General features: G+C 41.4%; 2 protein-coding genes across 3 annotated transcripts; both read left to right on the forward strand.

Moving 5' to 3' along the window:
• Window positions 1–466: 466 nt before the first annotated feature.
• Window positions 467–12,537, forward strand: usp40 (ubiquitin specific peptidase 40). 2 transcript variants are annotated; one of them, XM_041953398.1, is made up of 31 exons: window positions 467–1,155; window positions 1,281–1,348; window positions 1,442–1,555; window positions 2,465–2,629; window positions 2,850–2,996; window positions 3,236–3,379; window positions 3,516–3,644; window positions 3,895–4,014; window positions 4,127–4,234; window positions 4,362–4,526; window positions 4,674–4,812; window positions 5,061–5,142; window positions 5,349–5,520; window positions 5,606–5,690; window positions 5,777–5,847; window positions 5,943–6,352; window positions 6,431–6,575; window positions 6,679–6,739; window positions 7,177–7,230; window positions 7,457–7,545; window positions 7,722–7,808; window positions 7,898–7,934; window positions 8,118–8,182; window positions 8,455–8,529; window positions 8,620–8,853; window positions 9,221–9,339; window positions 9,444–9,509; window positions 9,631–9,841; window positions 10,094–10,189; window positions 10,496–10,590; window positions 10,757–12,537. In XM_041953398.1, the coding sequence occupies exons 1-31, from the start codon at window positions 960–962 to the stop codon at window positions 10,863–10,865; spliced, it is 3,858 nt and encodes a 1,285-aa protein (XP_041809332.1). In that variant the 5' UTR covers window positions 467–959; the 3' UTR covers window positions 10,866–12,537. The 2 variants fall into 2 exon arrangements, with proteins under 2 accessions (XP_041809332.1, XP_041809333.1); XM_041953399.1 differs by having other exon boundaries at window positions 4,677–4,812.
• A 489-nt stretch (window positions 12,538–13,026) lies between these two features.
• On the forward strand, window positions 13,027–14,212 carry fabp7a (fatty acid binding protein 7, brain, a). The gene is made up of 4 exons (XM_041953237.1): window positions 13,027–13,155; window positions 13,333–13,505; window positions 13,619–13,720; window positions 14,071–14,212. The coding sequence occupies exons 1-4, from the start codon at window positions 13,083–13,085 to the stop codon at window positions 14,119–14,121; spliced, it is 399 nt and encodes a 132-aa protein (XP_041809171.1). The 5' UTR covers window positions 13,027–13,082; the 3' UTR covers window positions 14,122–14,212.
• The last annotated feature ends 1,622 nt before the right edge of the window (window positions 14,213–15,834 follow it).

Genomic DNA, 15,834 nt, shown 5'->3' on the forward strand with positions numbered 1-15,834 from the left:
AAACATACCCTGCAGGATCGAACGACAGTACACACGTTTTTAAAGTAATTTTGTGGCTAATGAAATACCTGGTGAGGTCTATCTTTGGTATGCAAACTAGCTCACATGGCCCTGGGCACATAACTACCAACCTCTTAAAATTCCAACAACTGTAAAACATGTTTGTTCTAGTGGACTACAAGCCCCATGACCTCAAACCCAGAATAGACGAAGCGGAAATGTAGTTTTTATCGCTGCAATTACTGTTGCTAAGAAAACAATTGCAGCTATAAAACATGTTTTCTTTATGGCTGTATCATGCGTTGACAGTAAAATACTAAAATAACAATTAACGAGGTTTAAGATGGTTTTACGCATCGGCCGAGTGCTGAAAATATCTTTATGTTATATTGATTTTTACTGTGCGCGTTAACCAAGTGACTACAAATACCACAATGCACCATTCAATCTCCTGCTAGGAAGAAACATGGCTGCCTACTGTTCACCGACGGTATTTTTATTTACGTTTCGTTTGTTATCTGGTTTAAGACAGGCAGAGAAAGAAAGAGTCAGTGTCAGAAGCTACAGTGACATTGTGTAACAATTAAACCAGTCGTTAGAGTAAACACGCAATTTTCCAGTCGTAGTTATACCGACCGTAACGTTACCGACAGCCTGATTTTTTTTTCGCTGAGCTGTCAAGCTTCTCGTCAGTGTCGGACTGCGACTGAATTGCCTTTGTTAGCGTGCTAGGCTAGCTAAACAACGTAACTGCGAGTCAAACGCATACATATCCGGTAATAGTCGCTATGTTTAGCCCCGTGAAGTCTTCTTATTTCAGAGTCAGTCCGGCCATTGTCAACAGAGAACTCGGCAAGACCAAGATGAGATAGCAAGAGGGCACATCGGAGTGCTAACACACGATTTACTACGAGTCCCGGCATAGCAGAGAGAAAAACGGAGTAAATAAGTCACTCAGCATGTTTGGGAATCTTTTCGAGGAAGAGGAGGAGGATGGTTTCACTTCGGCTTCCTCCAGGGGGAGAGTTGTAAAGGGAGGAGACGAGCCTCCTCCTTCACGAGGAAGAAGCAATCTGTGCGGCATCAAGAACCAGGGGGGTACCTGCTACCTCAACTCTTTGCTCCAGACCCTGCTTTTCACCCCAGAGTTCAGAGGTAAGGCCAGGGTACAGTTCCTAAGTGCGGGGTGAGATTCTGGTTCACCATCGCAATGGGCAACCAGAGGGCAGCTGAGTCTCGATTCTGTTTTCTTATTCATTGTTTTCTGTGTGTCTTTGCAGAGGAGCTGTTCAATTTGGGGCCAGAGGAATTAGGACGCCTGGAAGACAAAGAGAAACCAGGGGCCAAAGTAAGTGCCTGTACTGTATGTAGGCATAAACATAAATCTGTCTGTATGTCTTTGTGACGTGAAATCATTATTTTTTTCCCTTCTTCTCTGCAGGTCAGAGTGATCCCACTGGAGCTGCAGAGACTGTTTGCCACTCTGCTGCTGGTGGACCAGCAAAGCGCCTCCACCGCCAACCTGACTGACAGTTTTGGCTGGAACAGCAGCGAGGTCTGTGTCCATTATCTTGGTCAGTGAGAAGGAGAAAGAGAGGCTCAGGTTACACTTCATATTTCAGTAATTGATTTACCTTCAGGAAACGCATGCATAAATTCACAAAAACTGCTTTACAAACTGCAATCTCATTGGAATTCCGTTTTGTCTGGAGGGATCCCAGCTGCAGTTATTCAAAATAAATACTTGAAGAGGGAGAACAGACAGAAACATTAACAGAATTGGCCTCAGGACATGCGTAAGCCCCTTTTCCAGGTCAAGAATGTACATACAGTGCGGTGATTAAACTCGAACCAGAGCTTTAAAACCATCGAAATGGAAAGTGTAACTTAAGCTTTAGCTGGGGGAGTTGGGATTGACTATGCACATAACAGACAAAGATATTGCAAAACTGCTGAGTGACATGATGTGTCCCAATCCCTTACTACATGCCAATTTTTCCCTTACAACATGCCAGAGACTTTAAAATATATATTAGCTGTGTTAATAATGATGATAAAGTTTATTAAGTACACTTAATAAAGTAAATGTGCATTTTAAATCTGCATGTAGTTTGAGTAATCTGTCGGCTGTCCTACATTGCTAAAAAGAAAGTGGGAAGCTGCTAACGTTGAAATAAAAAGGAACAAGCACATGGTGCTGAAACAACTCAAGAAAGATTATAGAAAACATAAATTAAGTTGTAAATCTGGGGAGAACTATTTGGCTTTTTCAGAAAAGTTTCATGTACATCTTGTATAATGTTATGTCTGTATAAAATGGTGAAGCCTACATTGATTTCCTCTATAATAATTTTATTATTATGTTATATTAAATTAACATATTATATGTTAGAACATAGAATGTAACTGAAACAGCGTCTTGATTTCCATGATTTAATCCTTTTTTTCCTGTTGTCCTCTAAAGGGAACAAATCAGCACGACGTGCAGGAACTGAACAGGATTCTGTTCAGTGCGTTGGAGCACTCTCTTGTGGACACCACTGGTAGTACATTTATCCACCGGCTGTACCATGGGACCATTGTTAACAGCATACTCTGCAAGGAGTGTGGTAATGTCAGCCAGAGACAGGTGTGTAAATGTTTGCATGGTTTCTGTGTCTGTCTGACCTGCCTCCTTTTATATTCTGGCCATTAAATACAGTTGGGAATGCGTTTCTTTGTCTTTGGCTCATTAAGATTTAGTAAGACTGATTTGAAAGGAGTTATCCACATGGAATAAATTTCACTACTAAATGCAAAGACAAAGATGACTAATTAACCCAGTTCTGTTTTGTTGGTTTCTTCCATAGGAGGACTTCCTGGACCTGACAGTGTGCGTTTGTGGCATGTCTAGCCTGGAGGATGCTTTGTGGAGCATGTTTGTGGAGGAAGAGTTGTTTGAGGGCAATAACCTTTACCGCTGTGCACAGTGTGACAGGCTGGTCACAGCTGCCAAGGTCAGTGCCAGCTTTCAGACTGTATCAACAAAATAGCAAAAGTTATAATACAGTGAACCCTAAGATGTTAAAAGTCTAATTTCCCCCTTTTTGAATGAGACTTCCATTAATCAACTGAATAGAAAAGAGGATTCAAACTAGACATGTAAAGAACGGCAACTGTGTTTAAATATGTTTGCAGAAACTTAACCTTAAACTTCTTTTCTCATCTTCCTTTTATTTATTTTGCTCTTATTCAGTCAGCCAAGCTTAGGAAGCTTCCTCCATTCATGACCATATCTTTGCTGAGATTCAGCTTTGACTTTGCCAAATGTGAGCGATACAAGGAGACGGGACGCTATAGTTTCCCCTTCACCATCAACTTACAGCCATTTTGCGAACAGGTACTTGACCTTACTTCTTTTTACATTCAGATACATCTAACATGACTTTCCTTGATTGTTGTTTTTTTTTCCATTTTCTTGCTCTCCAGGCTTACACTTATGCTAAGATATCTTGATATGTGTTCCTCCTTTACAGATTGACGGAGAGGACTCTGATTACTCCTATGAGCTGTTCTCCGTGATTATCCATAAAGGTGGCTGCTATGGTGGCCATTACCATGTTTATATCAGGGACATTGACCAGCTTGGCCAATGGGAGCCGCAGGTAACAAAAAGAAAATGAGATGAAAAACAAAAAAATGCATATTAGTAAGTAACCTATCATTAGTTGTACTTTCTTTCATGATTATGAGATGTCAATAGTCACTAATTGCTCATTCCCTATAAACAGCTAATATTCCAACTGGTATATATTTATGCCTTGCATTACTATCAGCAGTATAAAAAAAGTGGATCAAAATCTGCAAGCTCTTGAACATGTACGTTAGGAGAGACCTCTTTGTGTTTTTTGTCAGGAGGAGGAATGCAAACCCAAGACTCAGAAGAAAGTCAAGGAGGAGGTCAAGAAGGAAGCGTCTGAGCCAAAACTACAAGAAGATGACCCTTTGTCTGTCCTCACTGCTATTATTGCTCAGGTATAGCAACAGCAAATCTAAGGATCTGTAGTTTGAATTTTGTCAAGGTCATACATGTATTTTTATTTGTTGAAGCAGTTGTACAGTCATTATGTGATTTCCTGTCCACTAGGAGCCATCAAAGAGTGTCCTGTTGGACCAGCTGGGACAGAAACTCATGGATAAGATTGGTTCCTCCTGGAGCAAAAAGTTCAGAAAACATTATGGTCCTATAGGAAAGGTTTGTTCAGTTTGTTTTTTTTGTTATGCAATGTTTTCCTTAAAGCTGACATCCTCTGGTGCTTATACCAGATTATTTCTTATACAAATAATTGTCGTTTCTTCATGTTTTTGTTCTTCTGATGTAGTTCCTGCAGTCCCACAGTGATGTTTTCATGTTAGTGTCCAATGGCACTCGAGTGGCATTGAAGGCAAACCCGCCAAGCCCTGTGACTGAGCCCCCCGGCCCAGCAGAGCAGACCACTAACTCTGATCCTCCAACACCTTCAGACCCAGGAGCTGCTGGACAAGAGGTATTGGAGTAGCAGCTACATTTTAGCAGGAATTCACCTTTAAGGAAACAATACACACACTCCATTCTGTTTTTCATCTGGGTTCCTGTTGGACATTTTGTGATTACTTTGATGCGCGTTTCTCACGGTGTTTCCTCTGTCTGTCAGCAGGGTAGCCACTGGTTTGACCTGAACGACTCCACGGTGACCTCCATCAGGGAGTCTGACATAGAGAAGCAGTTCCAGGGCAAAGAGAGCGCGTACATGCTGTTCTACAGAAAAACACAGCTGCACAGACCCAGTGAAGGTAATGGACACCATGTGTTGCGTTTGTATTTGAAAAGATGTGTCGGATCAGAGGAAGAAATGGAGAAGAGGTCAATAACAGTGGAGAAAGTTCAGTGGGGTCATTTTAAATTGAAATTGCCATAGTAAGATTCAATGGAGCAATGAATCTATTAATAGTTTCGTCATGAAGTACACAAAAAGTGAAGTAGTTAGATGACTAATATATATCTGGAAAAAAAAGTTGTTTTCGTGTTTCTACATTTGCAGCTCTGAACAATCCCCAATATAAAGTTCCTCTTCACCTCATCCAGATGGCTCAGGAGGAGAACATCAAGCTGCAGCAAATGCGGTACAGAAACACATTCACAAATCCCACTTTAGTCACATGACACTTTTAGCTCTTTAGCAGGTTCTGACTGATGTACGAGTGTGATATTTCAGTGATATTTAAAATTCCTGAATCAGTGAAGATCAGCACGTCAATACCCAGAGAAAAGAAGAAACTTGTATTCATTTTTAAGTAATTAATATCAGTCAACATTGTTTCTGTTACAGTGAGAAGTTTGAAGCCACGAATAACACTGTGGAGCTGCGTCTCCACCTGGCACCCAATTACAGGCTGCAAAATGGAGCCCTGCAACCAATCAGCCACGAGCAGAGCGGGAGCACCGCTCTGAGTTTCGACCGTAGAAAGACCGTGGGAGAGCTCCGATTAGCCATATATCAAGTAACTTAATTTCCACAAACACTAGCTGCTGTGTTTTAGGATGCTGAAAAGAATGTAAGAACTTAGCTGCCATTTGTTTATATAGATGCAGGAACTGTGGGAAGGGGATATGGCTCTGACTGTGGCCAAGAGTCTTCCTGCAGGGTTACATCTCTACAATACTGTGACAGGTGAGACACATGCATGCAAAATACCTCAAGAGGATAGAAGAAGTTCTGCAAATGCTGTAACTGCATGGTTGTGGTATTCTTTGCAGATGACAGTGTCTCCCTGTACAGTGCAGGCATTCATACAAACTCTGAGCTGTTTGTGTGGAACGGCAGAGAGGTGAGGAAAGCTTAGTCTCACATGTTCAGCCTCATGCAAGAACATTTTTTTCATATCCTAAATCTCTCATACTTTGCTGGATTTGATCTCTTCAGGTGTGTGGCGCGACTGTCCCAAGTGGAGCAGAGTGGGAGCCAGTGCTGCTGACCGTAGTCCGTCCCCTTTTGCGGGAGGATGGGGATCCAGAGGTGGAGGATGGGGTGGTGTGTGAGGATGGCAGAGGAGATTTTGAAAATGGCGAGCAGGGGCTTAAAAGGGAGGCGAGAGGTTTTGCTGGTGCTGTGACTCTTGGGGAGGTGAGGGAGGCACTCGGGGAGCCGAAGGAAAGTCTGCTGTGCCAGGAGCATAAGGGAGGAAAGAGGGGAGAGCTGGGGGCTGGAGAGGGAGGAGGGGCAAGTGGATGGAAGTTGTTCCCCCCCGATGACATGCAGCGGACGCTAAAGGAGCTGTCGCTGAAAGATGGAGACGCGCTGTTGGTGCTGGAGCCACAATCGTTTGACAGCAGGTAAAACCATCTGCACTGTGAGTACGTGTGGTTTTCTTCAGCTGTGTGTTTGACGACAGTCTTCTTAACTTTGCTCAGCATGTTCACTCTAAACGGAGACATCGTCACTGTGACTACACCGTCTGACTGCCGCTGGCTCCAGGTGGAGTTTCAACCTCACGGAGGAAGAGGAGAAGAAGAAGGGGAGAGGAGGAAGATCAAGGTTCCAGCTACAGGAAATATGGTCAGTAATTTTCGTGCCGCTGTGTTTACTCTGCCTGTTTGTCTCTTCCTCCTCTTTTTTTCCAAAAAATCATTCAGTCCTGTTTAATGTGCCTCTGTTACAGCTGCTGTGTGAGGTGAAACAGAGGGCCATAGAGGAGCTGCAGCTACAGGAGCAACCCCCAGGCAAGCTGTTTGGTGTTAAATTTAACTGCCTGCAAGGGGCTTCCTGGTCAGCCCCACCATTATTAGTAAGAGCCGGTTATATATATGCAGATGCAGAGTCCTTGTTGCTATTTGCTTCAGTAACGCAGCAACACAATGCATACCTGAAGTACAAAGTTCAAGTTCAAACTGGAGCATTGTTAAGTTGAAGCCACGTGGCTTTAAATTTCGGATATTGTCTATTTATGATGCATATATTTTCTTAATACTGCATCAAAGGATCAGAATTTTAGCAGGGTTAATATAGAAGATTTTGATCAATTATTATATGCCAATGATAGACCATGAAAATTATCTCAGGACCTCCCTTGTCTCTTCATGTAATATATTCTTTCACAAAATGTCTATTTGTGTTTGGAAACATTCGTAAATCAGCTGTTTTTCTTCTTGCTGACCAGGTGCACAGTACTGTCTGAGACAGGTGGACTGCACAGGGAAACTCCTTCCTCCAGGTACTGTGTCATTTGTTACCTGGGGGTGATTTTAATGGTGTAGATAACTGAAGAGCTGGAAATCCCCCTCATTTTTACAAAAATATTAAGATATGCACTGCCCCTCATAAAATGTTTAAAAGGTACTCCCCCTGCCTGTAATGTTTCGTCTCATCATCTGTCTTTGAAGTTTTACAGCATATTTACTCAGTGCACTTGTGTTGTCTGACCCTGGTTTACCTGACAGTGTGTGAGGAGTTGAGCGTTCGGGATGCAGGGGTGCGACTCATGACCACACTGACTCTCTGTCCGGGAAATGCCCCCAAGGCATCACAGGTGTGTCTTTTATTTGGAATCTTCAATAAACCCTTTGTTCTTGCAGCTGCACAGGTGAATGTTACCTTTAGGTACCAGTAAGCCTTTCCTATCGTGCATTTTAAAACAAATCGAGACAGGGAGTTATGAGCTTTTAAAATGCTTGATTGATGTGAGATTTTCTCTCTACTGTGCAGCTTTTTTTGCACTTCTCTGTGGGAACAGCGCCCTCTGCTGGTATGGAGATGGACATCATTGTGGAGAATACTTGTACTGTCAAAGAGGTGAGGGCGAAAAGTGTTCATGCACTTTTTTGTGAAACATTTACATGTATGCATATTTTTAATTCTTATTTTCTGATTGTTATTTGCAGTGTCTAAAGGTAATGCTGGATGCTGTTGGACTTGATGGTAAGACTTTTTTTTTCTCTTTTCCTAACGTCCTCTATGTAACTTGCATGTACTGTAAACTCAACTTTCGTGCATTAAGTGTTGCTGTTCACAGAGATTATCTCTACTTTTGTAAGGCTGAAATCAGAAAACAAAACTGATTTTTTTTCTTGTTGTTAATGTCAAGTAAATCTGTGGTTGCAGGCAACTGTTGGCACCTCAGGAGGCTTGATTGGTGTGAGGAGGTTGGAGAACCACTTATGGATGAGGTGAGTGACTGACTATAGTGTGAACAAAATGTCATTCCTACATCAAACAATGTTTGCAGGTATCTTATTTTTTTTGCTTTGCGTGCCCTGCTTATCGGGTGTAGTTTCTCACTTTTTAATGATATTTAACACCAAGCAAAGCTCATAGAAACATCATATGAAAGCTCACAAGGTGCTAAACTGTGAATGAAAACTTGCACAAAGCCAAAAACAGGACACCAGAACTTTGTGTAGTGTTTGAAATTATTTGACCAACAATCTTTTATTCTCAGGATGCTTCTCTGTCAGAGCTGAAGATCAGCAATGGAGAGACATTAATCGTCACAGAAGGACAGCTTCCTCCGAAGGTGCTTAAATGTTTAGGTTTTGGCTGGAGATTCATTACATGCGATTACTCTCTCTTTAGCCTTTTGTTGTCGTCTTTTGTTTTCTGTCAGGGTTTCCTCAAGCTATCTGTGTGGCTCTGTCTGGATCCCAGAAGCAGCTCCACGGAAGCTTGTTTTAATCACACTGACAACGGCCACACTGAGGAGCAAATGCTGGAGGTTGCACCTGCAGGTGAAACTCACAGTCAGTCACCACCTCTGTGCGCCGGCAACATGGCAGAGCTGAGAAGTGTAGGTCAGGTGGAGATATCGGACGAGGCCACCCTGGAGGATCTCAAGACTCAGGTAGAATGTGAAGGTTACTTTATGTGTCTATCGAAAGCAGTTTTCAGACCCACCAGTCAGTTGACTTTATTCAACAGCTGTCAAACCCATTAGGGCTCTATGTCTGCCAGACTAAGAATGAGACACTCCTCCATTTACACTAATATGAAGAATACAATTACATTTTTTTATTACGTACTCGATTTTTATTGATTTAAAATATATAAAAGGTAAATGGAAAACACTTTCTACCATAGCTGCAGACAAAATAAATATAGGTCAGGCTGTGCAAAGTCTTAAGTGTATGTGATTTTAATGTATTTTGTTCCCTCATCAAATGTTTAAAGATGCTCCTCTTGTTTTACTTCATTTTCTGTTTCTGAATCAGGTGTTGACACTGCCAGCCCTTCAGGATGTGTGTGTGCCAACCACTGCGTTCATGCGTGTGTGGCAGCTCGAGGGACGAAGGTTGGCACGAATCCTCCGAGGACAACAATTGACTCTCAGGTATGAACACTTTCCTGTCTCACGGTATATTTCTGTATACATACATGAAATTAATCGCTAGAGTCATTGAGTCATTGCTAGTTTACTTGTTTCCTCCTGATCAGGAAATTGAAGCTGACCAGTGGTACAGATGTTTGTGTGCAACGGCTGCTTAAGGAGGAAGATCTTGGGTAAGGTTTGGGATGTCACAACTTTTCTGATTTATACATAATGCTGTGCAGCATCAGTCCAAGGTGTCAGGGTCCTTCCTTTATTTCTCAGTTAAATGATTGATGTCCTTCTGTTCCTCAGTCCTAAGGAGGTGTTGTTGAATGTTAAAATGGGAGTACCCGGGGAGAGGTGTTACTACCCTCCAGAGGAGCTGGCTTGGGATGCATCCCGTGACTCTTCTCCTCGCTCTCTACGCACATGTTTGGCTGCAATGTATGGCCTCTCGCCCGACTCTATACTGTTGGCCAAGCACCAGCCAGACAAACATACCTGGGAAGAAATCTCAAACTGGGTAAGTTTCTGTGAGTTTTTGCTGTTTTTTGTGTTTGTATAATCCTTCTTAATAGAAAAGTTGGCAGAGGAAGTTTGAGAAGAACATTATAAAGAAATGTTGGTAGTGACTAACAACTTGAGAGTCAGTTCATCATTTTATCAGGTTTAGTATTTCAGAAACAAGATATTCCAGAATTTAAATATTTGTGTAGATTCTGCTTGTTTACTGTCACACTATCAGTGATTTGTGTCCTATGCCTTTTACTTCCAGAGCCAGCAGGTTTCCAAAAAGAAAAAGAAGAAGAAGGCGGAATCCCTACTGGGAGCACCATTTCACCTCAAAGATGGCGACACAATCGGCATCAAGGTATTGATGACATGCAAGCCAACAATTACACAATTAAAGTGAGAGGTATTTAGCTAGAGATTTTAATGCCATTTTTTTGTGCTGTTATGGTTATTGAAAATGACACTCACTTATTTATTCACTTCTACACTGCTACCACTTTTCTTGAAAAAGAGCTAAATCTTGAATACTTCACCCAAAAATTTTAAGGGGCTGTATCCACAGTGCAAATTAATTTAGAGAGAAAATAGATAATAAAGCCACAGATGAATAACTGTATTTTATTAAATGTATTTTTTTAACTTGTATCATCGATATTTTTCCCAGAATCTTTTGATTGATAACAACAGGGACTTTGTCACCCTGGAGGATGAGCAGGGCCAGCAGAGGCTCCGAGAGCAGGCAGAGCAACGCCGGAAAGGGTGGGACATCAAACCTTTTATGGCGTTCCATTATTTGGTGATCTTGTTATGGCTACAGTGTGTGTGGTAATGTAGCTGTAATACTACAGCACTATGTCAGTTGGGTCTGATAATGTGACTTCTATTTATAGATTTGGTAAAACGATCTGTCCTTGCATCTTTTCAGAGGGCAAGCGGCAGGTGCTGATGATGTTGGACCACAGAAGAAGACTGGACAGACCAAATCCAGGAAACCAGAGGTGGCGCTGTCAATCAATGTTGGGGTATTCAGATAGCTCCCATGGCTGAATGGACAAATCAGAACTATCTATAAAACCGCTTACACACGTACACACATACACACATACACACATACAGATGCCATGTTGCAGGACAATCTTTGACGTCAGTGATGTGCCATTTTTTTTTTTTTTTTATAAGTGCATTTCTCCACAAATCTAAAATCTAAATTCCTTCTTCTCATACGTCTGATTTGTTAACAGGAGTAGAAGGAATTTAATTTTTACTTTTTGATTTGCTGTTAAGTAACAGTTGACAGTTTCTAATTTGCATTATGTCTATGCAATATTACTGGATTCGGTATCTTGCTTCCTCTCACTACAGGTGTTCTAAATTACAACCACCACATATGCCCTTTACTTAATTAAATTGCTGGGTTTTTTTAATTTTCTGAGGGATATTTGAAGAAGATTTGACATTAAGGAAAAAAGTTTCTATTTGGAGTGTTGTTTTTTTTTTTTTTTTTTGCTATTACAGCCTGGTAGTTATATACTGACAAATGTATTTACAGAAGTTTTTATCTCTTATATGGTTTTGTATAAACTGTAGCAGTCAGGGTGAAAAATCATACTGGTAGCCACCAACCGGTGGCTTTTAACAACTGACAAGCCCAGCACAACAAGCCACTAGTGTAGGAAAGCAACCACCATTAAGTCTTGCTGTGGCTTATAAGGTAAATTCTCTCTAGTGTAATTTTTTATGAACCTGTCACTGTGCGCCAAGAACTGAAATGTTTATCTTTATCATGGGCTTGTTTTAGGTTGATAAGAGAGAGGAGAGAGAGGCCTTAATATAGAGTAGCCTTAGTGCTGCTCTGCCTTCCCTACCTCACTTTCTACCTCTCTCATTCTACCTCTGTTGCCCTCTTTTCCCCCAACTATGTGCAGTACTTGATAATTTTGCTTTCCTAACCTCAAACTGTTCAAGCCCCTGCTCTATCAGAGTCACCTATGGTTTAAAAACCACTTCAGTGAAACATAGTTTAAATATTTGGAACACATCTGGCTTTGCTTGCTTCGAGTCATATTCTATTAATAATTAAATAACACAGTTGTTTTTTTTTATTGGACAGGGCCCTTCCACTTATCATTTCGCATTCAAATTATATAGCCAAACATCATTGTGTTTTGTAACCATGACGCAAGATGAATTTGCTGCTCCAGAAATATACTGTAAAACAATACATTCAAATCCTTTGATACTATTCTCCTTCAGTGTGTAAAAGCAAAGGTCCCTGAGTTGCTACACAAATTTTCATTGTGAAACATTTAATGTTACGTTTGCATGCCCAATATGTGAAGTTCAGGGAAGTGAAAAAGTATTCTTGTGGATAATTCTTTAGGAAAAAAAGAAGACAAAGTAATGTTTTCACTGTATGGTTTATGGTATGTTTTATATGCTGCTTGCAGGTTTTGTTTCATGTATTAATCTGGCCTTGATCAGTGCCAAGTAGAATTTTTTTTTTAAACGAATGCAGAAAAACTGAATATATTCAGCAATAGTGAAATTTAATTTTGCTTTATTTTGTATCATTTACTAGTGTTATTGATTACATCTTCGGTGTTATTGATCAGGACTGATATACTGTATTCTGACAGTGGACATCTGTTTGTAAGTGTGTCTGATTGTATCTGCAGGAAGTATTTTATCAACAATAAAGATATACTGTAGGCACTGTCAGTCATTTCATGCTTACTAGGCTCAGGCTGAATAATGGCCTTTGATACTGATTTGAACAGTTTCTTAGCCATGCTAGCACTCTGAATGGTAGTGCTGGTTGGTCTATCTTTCAACAGTTATAGAATTGATTGCTATGAAATTTGGTATAGACATTTGTGATTTCCATATCATCCTTACAAAGCTGCTGCATTGCTTTAAAAATGTATTATAATTTTTGCAATAATTAGATATGTAAATGAGGAAAATATTTGTAGTGTGGGTGTTTGTTTTAAGTATTAGTGTAATTAATTTTTGTGGTTGACACAGGACGGTTGACATTAATTTTCATACACAATTTACAGCACATTTTGCGGTGACCAATCACATCCCACAAAGCCTGCGGGCCCTCCAATCAGCTTTCACGCTGCAGTTTGAGTCCCCGCCCTCTGTCTCAGTATTAATGTGGCAGGCAGAGAGGCTGTAAGATTTACTGCAGGGAGAACAGCGGCTGTGTGACAGTCTCACTCTGAACTGGACCAACAACATTTGCAAAAATGGTTGATGCTTTCTGTGCTACATGGAAACTGGTTGACAGCAAGAACTTTGATGACTACATGAAGGCACTTGGTGAGCAAGTTTAATGAGTTTTTATTTCAGTTTTCTGCTTGAAATAGGAGTTAATTGTTTGTATGTGAGCATGGGTGTGTGCTGTGGGCTGCACCTCCAATACCTCTGAGATAGTAGTGGTTTGTTTTTGCTCAAACACTGCATAATGCATCACTGAATGTACTGTTTTTTGGACAGGTGTCGGTTTTGCCACAAGACAAGTGGGCAATGTGACCAAACCAACAGTAGTGATCAGCAAGGATGGGGACAAAGTGGTGGTGAAAACCCTGAGCACCTTCAGGAACACCGAGATCTCCTCCAAGCTGGGAGAGGAGTTTGATGAGACCACACCTGATGACCGGCATGTCAAAGTAAGCAGAGTAAAAGTCAGCGTGTAATCCTACATGTGACACGTGCCCTCGCAGCAGGATGACCTGAGCTGGTTGAAATCATACTGTGCTTGTGCTTGTGCTTGTGCTTGCAGTCCACCTTAACCATGGAGGGAGACAAACTGGTGCAAGTGCAGAAGTGGGACGGCAAGGAGACCAAATTTGTCAGAGAAATCAAGGATGGGAAGATGGTGATGGTAAGATTAATTAACACAGAGTTTGATGGAGTATAATATGAACCCCTTCAGTGAGGACAGATCTTTTTGTGCCCTCATTATAGTTACATTTATGAGTTTATGCAGCCGTTTACTCCATAATAAGTTAGCTGTTATCTTATCTCATGCTTTATGGATTGCCTTGTTCTTGAAATGTGCTGCACAGATAATCTTGCATCATCCTACTTTTGCAATGATACAATAATTGACATCATCCAAATGGATTGAAGCATGCATGATTTCTAGGTACTGCATTTAAATCGACAGTTCTGACTGCCGTCATGTCATGTCATGTCTCGTCTCTTTTTCTTTTTCGCTTCTCTGCCTCACAGACTTTGACTTTTGAGGGAGTCCAGTCAGTCCGCACGTATGAGAAGGCCTAACCTACTTTACCATCCACTTGAATGAGCAAATCACCCATGCACTGCAACAAGGTGTCCTTCTTTTTATTTGTTTTTTTTTTTTTTAAACAAAAATGTTTTTACAGTATGCAGTGATTTGCACTTGATTTGTTGTTGCAACATGAGATAAATATTTTGGGAACTCTTTTTGTAAGATCTTTTGTAAGAAATTCAGACTGTGAAGGGCCTAAACTGTTTGAAAAGGGAAAAATAAAGTGCTTGACTAAACTTAAATGACTCAGACTTTTCAGTTGGTAAATCACCATCAACTGTTTTTTTTTTTCATGCAACTTTGAATGTAGCCCTGCACTTCTTTTCAAATACATCAACCTAAGTTGTGGGAACAGTGCTCTTCCTGTGATGGGTCGGTTCCAGGTGACAGCTGCAGGGTGACGGTGCAGGCCAGAGCCGGCCGTGCAGCAGCAGCAGCCAGTGTGACCATTGAACTCATGGGAATGAGTGTCCTGTAGTAACCCCCAGATGGTCAGAGAAGAGCAGGAGGGGGGTGGAGGGGGCGGTGATGTCACCGGCCTCGGGATAATCCGGTTTTAGTTGTGGTGTCATTACGTAGAGGCATCATTCGATGGTGTGTGGACCAACTGTGATTGAATGCTGCCGCTGGCATGACAGATAACAGGCAGAGAACGATAAGGACACTGTGGACAGTTTGTACAAGTCCAGTATCCTAGGGTTTATAGTTCAAAGTCTAAAAATAAAGTCATTGTGATCTCTAACTGTTAGACACAAGCTTGAGTTCCCTCATCTATCCTCCATCTTTCCCACAATTTAAGCAGCCAAGCTAAAGCCTCCCTGTCCTCCCCTGTGCGCTGCGTCTAGCCTACTGAACACTGTGACCACAAGCAGCCATTCTTCTCATCTCAACACACAGGCTGCCAAGATTTTGACCACCTCTGAATAGCGACACAAAGAAACCGTGGTAACTGGAGTGGAACTCATTTGGCCGTCGCCCACTGAATTAATTTCAATTAAAATCTATCTTTATGCTCCAGTTATAGTATGCCCAAAATCCCCTACTCTCACAGTACCCGGTCAAGGCATTTGCATAAGTATTTTGGGGTGAAAACAGTGAAAAGACAAGTTCAGGGGAGTTTATGTCACGATATTCACAGCAGCGCAATCACTGAAATGGGAGCTATCACATTCCATGTTGCAGAAACAGTGAGAGATAATAGTTTAGTGTAGCTTCTTCTGTCCTCAGTACACTTCCCAGGAGAGCAGGAGGAGTTTCCTCTTTGTGTGAATTTGTGTTGGTGGTGTAAAACGGCCTGTAGTAACCTCTGTGGCCTCATTAGGGAAATACAGTGAAGACCTGAGGACCATCTACTGTTCATCCCCTTCAGTTTGTCCCAATTTTATTATTTCAGGCACACATGCTGTACATCATGCACTCATCAGGGCTGCAGCTGCCATGAGTAGACTCATGTCATGATGACATGAAAGGGAGTTTACATTCTGATAACACACAGACTACATGCTCTTTTCGGCTTATCCTTAAAACTGGGCTGTTTTTAGACAAAGAAATGTAATAAAATAAAAAGGATTTACCAGGAAGTGTAGAGATGGCTTTAAACTAGCTAAATGAATACATAAAATCAAGAGACAAATAGCCAGAAAAGTGTACAGAGTTTGGTTTGTGTCAAGTCCATGCATTTCTTAGATAATAGGGTTCTGTTG

This window comes from Chelmon rostratus, chromosome 15 (assembly GCF_017976325.1).
Source record: "Chelmon rostratus isolate fCheRos1 chromosome 15, fCheRos1.pri, whole genome shotgun sequence".
Lineage (NCBI taxonomy): Eukaryota > Metazoa > Chordata > Actinopteri > Chaetodontiformes > Chaetodontidae > Chelmon > Chelmon rostratus.